The sequence below is a fragment of the Odontesthes bonariensis genome, chromosome 11, assembly GCF_027942865.1.
Source record: "Odontesthes bonariensis isolate fOdoBon6 chromosome 11, fOdoBon6.hap1, whole genome shotgun sequence".
NCBI lineage: Eukaryota > Metazoa > Chordata > Actinopteri > Atheriniformes > Atherinopsidae > Odontesthes > Odontesthes bonariensis.
The window spans coordinates 39202441-39211290 of record NC_134516.1 but is presented as its reverse complement, the minus strand read 5'-3'; the positions used below and the strand labels follow the sequence as shown (position 1 = coordinate 39211290).

Below are 8850 nucleotides of genomic sequence, written 5' to 3'. Positions count from 1 at the left end.
ATCCGATTGGTGGTCCCAGTGGTCTGTCAGTTAGCTCCAGAAGCCCTGCCTTCCAGTGACCCTGACACTTGAGAAGCAGATGTGGCATGTCGTCCTGAACTCGTATTTCCGTATTGTCACACTTATGTGGCCACACACCTCATTAGTCTACGTGCACTGGTCCCCTTCAGGCTCCAGCGCCAAAGCACCAGAGGGCTCCATCCCCAAGCACTGCAGAGGTTTGTAGTGAAGTACAAACCACTCTCTGTTCGGTTCTACGAACCCCGAACCAACCGTATTCTAACGAAACCACCCCCAAAGACTTCCTGCTGCACAGAGGCTGGTGGGGCTCTCTCAGGCCTGCCACCGCCAGGTGTCCGTCAGCTGTTCCAAAGTCTGAGTCCAGACCTGAGCGCAGACAGGGGTCTCCAACAGAGAGTGCCTCTTCCTGAGCACGCTTGGTGGGGACTCGAGTTAGAACGATGTGATTTGGGGAAGGGGAAGAATGTCTCAAGCCCCGCCCCCAACCTTCAGCAACAGGTCAGAGCAGGGCGTATCCTCTCACTCCTACCCCCTCCAGAAGAAGAACTCGGGCTCAAGCCCCGCCCCCTGAGCACAGGAGTGAGTGCCTGGCAGGTGGCAACACACTTGTCTTGGTATAGATTATTGATAACAGTCCAGAAGGCTGCTCGGGTCAATTTCACAAAGCTCAAATTTCAAGTTATATTTTTCCACTTTTTTTTATTAAATGATGAAGCTGTTTGTGTTGCAAATAAAATGATCTTTCTCATTTCAATTTTGTGGAGCTCGATGGAAATGCAGATATCACACACCACGCTAATAAAATGTTGTTTTAATGTTATTACACAGAGTCGGAGACACAATTTTATGAAAACAAAGCAAAATAAGACAGCATTCTAATTCTCATTTTTGTTTTGAAGATATTTTCAATAACATTGACAACATCTGTATGTTTCCATCTGAACACACCTGCTATTTTTTGTATAGGTGTGCTCGTTTATACTCTTCTCTTGTACTGTTTTGAATATGATGCGTTCCTGTTTCATAAACAGTTTTAGAACCTGAAAACAGTTCATCTGCTGGGTTTCTTCCTCACAGTATCCACCAGGAGATGTATGGAGCCTCCCACTTGGTCAGCTGCTTCCAGAAGCTCCACCCTTCCCCTCTCACCTGGAGAGACACAACAGTGTTTTGTACAGACTGTTGAGATTCATGAGTCCTGTTTGAAACTGCAGGTGACTTTTGTTGCATCATAACATGTATATAAAAATACAACCAAACTGTATCACCTGTCTGTGTCTGTGTCCACTTGTCCTTCTCCATCTCAGTCCTCAGTGTGTCCACAGTTTCCTGCAGCATCTCTTCTACACTACACATCCCACAATCCTCCTCTTCCTGTAGCTCCACCTCTTCAGGCTCATTCTGTTCTCCTATTGGTTGACGGTGACACGTGTCTGCAGACTCCTCCTTATCACAGTGTCGGTCACATGACAGAGTTAAGACTGCATGGATTGTGGGAGAGGGAGTTTCCCCATCATCCTGTTCCTTCATCAAATCCTCCTCCTCCTCCTCCTCCTCCTCCTCCTCCTCCTCTTCTTCTCCTTCTGTGTTTTTTTCAAAAGCAGAGCTTAGCAGGAGCTTTTCACTCTCTGTGTTTTCCCTGTCAGCACACAGAGGTGTGTCGTCTGCGTGTTGTTGAACCTCCATCTTGTGTAGGGCCTAATAAATAAAATATGAAACATGAAAAATAACTATGGCTGTGTTCGAAACCGCATACTACATACTTCCATACTGTCGATCAGACAGTATGCAGAGCGTTTACCCACAATGCATTTTGCATTACCTGTGTGAACATACTCTGCAACCGAACATTGTACTGCCTCAGCGTTTCCACGGTAACCTCCATCTCAGCACACCTGCCCTCCAGAACATCCTGATCTGATTGGACAGTGAGCCTCCATGCCTGCAGCTGCTGCTCCAGCAGCCTGAGGAGGAAAACAAACAGATAAACAACAACAGGAGAGGGTAAAAGAATAACTGCATGTTTGGGATTTTCAGACTCACCACTTGTCTCTCTGCAGGTTCCTGACTTCAGTCAGCAATGCTGCCGCCGCAACCTTCAACAGAGCACACACCTTTACACCACATGACCCTATGATGCATCAGATGACTTCCTGAAACAGTGAGGTCATCACCTGGTCACCCGGGGCCTCGTCGTTGGTGCGCAGGGCTTCAGATGGAAGAGGAGGAGGTGCACACACCGAGGCTTCATGGGAAACGCCTCTGTTTAAGGAGGGACTGTGAGCCGAGTCAGTCAGTCGTGTAGAAGCATCAGGAGGGGGAGCACTGTGAGAGAAAAAACAAGAGTTCAGAAAAAGGCTTAACAGTTTAAAAGCCTCATCTTCATGCATGACTCACCAGATCTGGGGCTCCTCTGGCTCCTCCCACACCCTCCTCCTAGCAGAGTCTCTCTGATTGTGTCGTCGTGGTAACAGTGAGTGACGAGCACTGTGCATGAACAGGGACAGGGACTCTCTCCAGGTGGGCTGAGGTGAAATACAAAGTCCCAGTGAGTGACCCGTCGGTTCAGCCGTCGGTTCACCCGTCTGCTCTTACCTGGGTGCAGAACTCCAGCACTGGATGGTGGGTTTTGTGTTTCCTGGTCTGTCCATTGATCAGGAAACACCTCTGACACACGTGGATGTTAATACACTTCATACACCGATACCTGAGCACACACACAATTAATTCATATTCATTTTTAATATGTTTTTAATAAAGTTGAATAATTTTGTCCCAGTGAGATCTGTCCTCATACCTCTACCTTCCCTTAAGGATCGCAGCACCAGCCACTAACCATAAGTCAGGAGGTCCATGCCACATTGTTAAAAACAAATATGTGTTTTCAATAAATGTTTAATCATTTTTCTTCTTCTCTACTTTCTTTTGCAGCACATAACACACACCTGTATGGACCCTGTGTCTATTGCACCCACTTGAAATACAACTCAAACCGCACAGAGTTTCCCACGGCCTCCTGAGTTACCCAGAGACCATTCCAGTACACGCAGCAACTACCAGCCAGATCCTGAGTTGTAGCGTGCACCCCCCTGGCTCCTACACCAAACTCCACAATGGCGGTTCAGACGCGTAGGAGGGGAGCCACTGAGTAAAAACTCACAAGCCTTACCCTTACCCTTACCCTAACCCTAACCCTAACCCTAACCCTAAACTCGACACAGTCCTGTTAAACTGAACACAGTCCGGGTTTGTCTGACAGATTCACCTCAGGCCAGTGATGGGGAACATCTTGCAGATGTGGCAGCGGACAGCGTGACTGACGTTCTGACTGACCAACAGCCGGTACAGAGTGGGTAACCAAAGCAACGAGCAGGGCTCACTCTGCAGCCATGAAAACACTTGTTCTTCTGCCACTGTCGGGGTCAGCACCTGCAAACAGACGCAGTCAGTGAGTCGCCTTTAGAACCTGGAATCACCTGCAGGGAGTGTTTGTGAGTTCTCACCCCGTTAAAACACGACCTCACTGCCGTCTCTACGTCACCAAACACTCCTTCCTCCTGAACTGCCGCTGGAACCTGAACGATGACATGTTACAGAGGAGCGGACAAAGGCACGCTGGGAAATGTAGTCTAAACTGTGCTTACCTGGCTGAGGTCCTGCAGCAGGGATCTGAGTCCAGACCTGCTGACAGATCCTGAGCTGTCCGCCAACAACTTCAGCAGACCTGCAGGACAGAAGATGATCATGTTCAGAGATCATTTCTATCCATCATCTTATCGATTCTGGTGTTCCTCTGGGATTCATCTTAGGGTCCTTTGCGTTTCTGAGGTTTAATCAGGATCTCAAGCTGTAGTCCAAACACATGATTCAACTTTAACCCTCTGAAGGTGTAAGTGTGTTAATCCTTGTTCCATCCATGTGTCCTCACCTCTGTATTTAAACACCAGATTGTCAGCAGACAGAGCAATCAGAGCAGTTTGAAGGCAGCGAGCGGGAACAGATTCAGTCTGCCTGCTGAAAGACAAAGACATGGACAGAAACGTGTCAGCTTTCAGCCGGCGTCACATTAGCAACGCCTCCACTTTCAAACTGACCGGTCGAACAGCCTGAATATCAGACTGCACGTCTCCTCTGAAGCTGCCGCCATCACATGATCCGGCCCTTCCTGTGACACACTGTGGAACATCCTGAGCAGAGTGCGGGTCACTTCCTCTCTGCTCATCTCAACATCCTGCTGCTGCCTTGCCCTGCCTCCTGGGTGGAGGGCAGCAGTGACGTGTCGAACGAGCACAACATCCACTGGAAACAGAAAGACTGCAGTCAGAAGAACTATAAACTGGTGGGCTGAGACATTCCTTGCAAAAAAGTATGTCATATTTTCATCTGCACATCCCCCACACAAGCAACAGGGAAGTCTGCCGGTTCTGCAAGAAGACCTTGAACAACTGATAACGCAAATACTGAACAGCAGGGAGAAGAAAAGATCCCCAGATCCCACTTAGCAACAGGACAGAATGCATATCATGTAACTGGGTGATCTCCAGAAGCTTCTGCAATAAACCAACTAAACTTTGGACTGAGTCTTGACCTTTATGCTCACACTTCGATCAATGAACTCAGGGAAGCCAGCTGAAATCGGGGCTTCAACAATTTTTATCTTGAAATTTCTATTTCTTCATCCAGACTTAATGAGCTCTGCATTTTTTTCCCCAACTCCCGACACTACACTACCCCAACTCGAACCCACCTCAAAACCCAAAACACTAATGGACCAAGTGTAAATGTTTTCAAAAAGTTCATAAATAACCCATCACAACAAAGGACTAAAGAACTTTAGGTCTCATTAATCATGGTTGGTATTGTTGGAGCCAGTCACTTGAAGCTAGCTCACCTTAGCTCCGTAAAAGCTATTAAGCTGAGAGGCTCAGAGTTGGAGGGTTTGTTTCCACACTGGTGTTTTATTCAGCATCACTAAACCAGACAATGCCGAGTCTCCACGGCCATCCAGCCAACACGTTACAGGGAGAAAGACCTGAGCCGTGCAGGTAAACTTTTTACAAATAGAGGCAGATTAAAGGACTGCAAAATGAATCCATTGTAAAGTCTTAAAAGAATGCTATTGAACCATAAAATATCATCAAAAATGTTTTAACATTTTTCACTTCCTGTATCATTGATAAAGACAACAAAAAAAAAACTGTGTAAAAAACTAAAATAAATAAACATGTAAATAGAATTTAGACAAGTCGGATGTAGGGGCACCACCTTAAAGAAGGGACACATTTAATACAGTTTTAAGATTCGGCTGAAAGGGAATCTAAGTAAAAGTGGGCAGCTGTTCAGCGCCCGGAGGTACAGTGCCTTGCTCAAGGGCACTTCAGCCGTGACAAGGAGGTGGAGCTATCAGTTCCACCAATATTTTTTGAGTGGCGAGAGTGGGAATTGAACCGCCAACTTCCGGTTATTGGACAGCCTACTCTAACCACTGAGCAACGGCTGCCCATGGAAGTTGAAGTTGAAGTTGTCAATGCATCCCTCAAGTTTATGGCAAATGTCTGTTGCTTAATCCACTCCCAAAAGCTTTCATAAGCCGAACGTGGTTGTAAATTAGGCGATTTCAGTCCCTTTCCTTTGTGTAGACTTCCCACATCTGGTCCTTACCCAGAAAAACATCCCCCACAGGGATGCTTGTATCTTCCAAAGGTTTAAGGTATATTAATTCCACACTGGAGCGTGCTACAGGTACTAACTGCTTTTCTTATCACCTCTGACCAAACAACTGAGGAGGACATCAAAATATTCAAGATACTGGGTATCAAATTTTCTCGTGGCACGAGATCTCGTCACACCCCTGGTATCCAATTTCCCACATTTATAACAACCAAAAGTTATTGAAAATCATATAAAAGTGGATTTTTGAAGACCAGATTTATGACGGTCACAGAAGCATCAATTGTTAGAATATGTATGTAGAGTAAGGCGTAGGGGAGGGTTGGTTAAATCAGTTGCTCGGCTATGTTTGCATTGTCCACTCACACACAATGCCTCATCATGACGGGCCATATCTTCAGCCACGTGTCTCATGAATTAAAGCACGGACTCTTTTACTACGAAGCCATGTTGTTGGAATAGAGGCAACATTGGTTCAACATTGTCTTGCTGAAATATGCAAGGTCTTCCCTGAAAAAGACGTCGTCTGGATCGGAGCAGATGCTGCTCTAACACCTTTTTATACTTTTCAGCATTGATGGAGCCTTTCCAGATGTGCAGGTTTCCAGTTCCATTGGCACTAATGGCCCAACCCAAACTCCATCAGAGATAAAAGCTTTGCACTGAGAGCTGGATGGTCCCTCTCCTCTTTAGTCTGGAGGACGCAGCATCTGATCCATCTGACCACAGAAGAGTTTCCCACTCTGCCTCAGTCCATTTTAAATGAGCCTTGGTCCAAAGAAGACGGCAGCATTTCTAGATCATTTTCACATGTGGCTTCTTCTCTGCCTGATAGAGCTTTAACCTGCATCTGTGGGTGTAACGGTGAGCTGTGTTCACAGACGATGATTCCTTAGCCCAGGCAGTTATTTCCAGGACAGAATCAGGTCTAAAGGTCACAGACGATGATTCCTGGAGGTGTTCCTGAGCCCAGGCAGTGATTTCCAGGACAGAATCAGGTCTAAAGGTCACAGACGATGATTCCCGGAGGTGTTCCTGAGCCCAGGCAGTGATTTCCAGGACAGAATCAGGTCTAAAGGTCACAGACGATGATTCCTGGAGGTGTTCCTGAGCCCAGGCAGTGATTTCCAGGACAGAATCAGGTCTAAAGGTCACAGACGATGATTCCCGGAGGTGTTCCTGAGCCCAGGCAGTGATTTCCAGGACAGAATCAGGTCTAAAGGTCACAGACGATGATTCCTGGAAGTGTTCCTGAGCCCAGGCAGTGATTTCCAGGACAGAATCATTGTTTTCTTTGCAATGTAGTGCTGCCTGAGTGCCTGAAGATTATCATCCAGTGTTTATTTTCAGCTGTGCTCCTGTTCACAGAGATGTCTCCGGATAATCTTTTTATGATAAGATGTTCTGCAAATGAAGGAATATTCATAGTCTTCACAGTCTCCTCCACAGTTTGTATATTTTTTCCAGAATGTTGCACTTCTGCCCATTTTTAATGCATGCCATTAGATTAAAGATGAATTATTATTTTTCATCAAATGGTAAAATGTTTCACTTTTAGCATCTGCTATGTTTTATATTTTAAATTTTGAATAAAATGTCTAAATGGCTTCAAACATTCGATTTTAGACTTGCGCCCCCTCCTTAGGGGTTAGGGGTTAGGGGTTAGGCTAACGCTAACCCTCTGAAGGAGAAAGGGTTAGGGGTTAGGGGTTAGGGGTTAGGCTAACGCTAACCCTCTGAAGGAGAAAGGGTTAGGGGTTAGGCAAACCCTAACCCTGAAAACGACTTTGTGGCTTCTTAAAGGGAAACGCTTTTGTCAGACGGTGAGTCAGGTGGGATGCATTACTGCAGGTTTTATATTTGTTTTTATAGTGTGCCATATTTTAACTGCATGTTTTGTTTAATTCATTTTTAGGTATGTTTTGTATTTATTTATTAGTATGGTTATTTCCTTTTAAGTTTACTGCATGTATTGGAATGGCCCTTTTATGATTTTTAGGCAGTAATGCATCCTCTGACCAAAGGCTGCACCAGCCAATCGGCTGCTGCAGCGGCCCCACCCTAATTGACAGGTAGTGGTTCCCTTTAAAAAAAGATCCTGAAACACCAGAGTGAGGAAGGGAGGAAGAGGAGAAGGGAGCAGGGCAGGAAAGAGCGCTGCAGAGGCGAGGCGAACAGAGAGAGCTTTCCTGAGAAGTGTATCGGAAGGTTTCGACGCGAGGTGGCAGAAGCAGGAGTTTCTGCCACAAAGCCGTGAGTCGTGTACCGATACACTTTTAGCTGTAGCCTGAAGACGCATGGAACAGAGATCCTGTGTTGTTCAGCAGACTGCTGGCCATCCTTTTCTGTTTTAGGTCCATGCCACGCCAGCGGAGGCTCCCAGCGAAGTGTGACGGATGGGGGCCGCCTTGGGTTCCAGGTCCACGGTGTCGCCAGCGGGAGCTTCTGGCAGATCTGTGGTGTCGCCAGGGGGCGCTTCACGCGGAGTGGAGGCCATGTGACGAACTGGAGGAACATGGAAGATCTTCAGGCTACTTGGAGTGGAGGACGGCTCCCGGTGGCTAACTGGCGAAGCAGGACGGCGGAGCACCGGACTGGAGCGTGGCCGTGAGATTGCCCTAGTTTTTAGACTGTTCTTAAATTGACTTTTAAAAGGAGGCTTTCTCCTTTTTAAGAAAAGACATTCTTAAACTCTTTTTATTCTTTTATTCTGTTTTTACACCACATAATAAATTGTTGTCATATAAAGTTTGTGTTCGGGTTATTAAGTGCTGCTGCCTTCGTAGTGAAGAACCTGGTACTATGGAGTTGGTGGTGGCTGTGAGAGAGCGACCCCACCTCTGCGTATCACATTTTCATCGATGCTCACAACTGGTATTTGAGGGAGGAACAAACATAGTTTGTGGTGGTCATTTGATTTAGTCAGTGCAGAAACAAACAAAGCTCAGAACCCAGATATTATGAAATATTCATATTCATTAATGAGGTGATACTGACTGTGACATCGTCTCTGCAGACACAGGAGCTTCATGGCGGCTCTGTAGACGGATGGACGGATTTCGTTCATTGCATCTGTTCACAAAGGAAGAAACAGAAAAACAACAAACTATCATTGGCTGCGCTTGATACTGATGGTGGGGTTCAGCTAATCATTCATCA

General features: G+C 46.4%; 1 protein-coding gene across 2 annotated transcripts; it reads right to left on the bottom strand.

Moving 5' to 3' along the window:
* Positions 1 to 751: 751 nt before the first annotated feature.
* LOC142391461 (uncharacterized) lies at positions 752 to 4090 on the bottom strand. 2 transcript variants are annotated; one of them, XM_075477216.1, is made up of 10 exons: positions 3950 to 4090; positions 3666 to 3745; positions 3525 to 3596; positions 3287 to 3450; positions 2419 to 2728; positions 2196 to 2346; positions 2065 to 2117; positions 1844 to 1985; positions 1290 to 1719; positions 752 to 1170 (listed from the first exon to the last, which is right to left on the bottom strand). In XM_075477216.1, the coding sequence occupies exons 5-10, from the start codon at positions 2514 to 2516 to the stop codon at positions 1073 to 1075; spliced, it is 972 nt and encodes a 323-aa protein (XP_075333331.1). In that variant the 5' UTR covers positions 2517 to 2728; positions 3287 to 3450; positions 3525 to 3596; positions 3666 to 3745; positions 3950 to 4090; the 3' UTR covers positions 752 to 1072. The 2 variants fall into 2 exon arrangements, with proteins under 2 accessions (XP_075333331.1, XP_075333332.1); XM_075477217.1 differs by lacking the exons at positions 3287 to 3450; positions 3525 to 3596; positions 3666 to 3745; positions 3950 to 4090 and having other exon boundaries at positions 2419 to 3120.
* Between the last annotated feature and the right edge of the window lie 4760 nt (positions 4091 to 8850).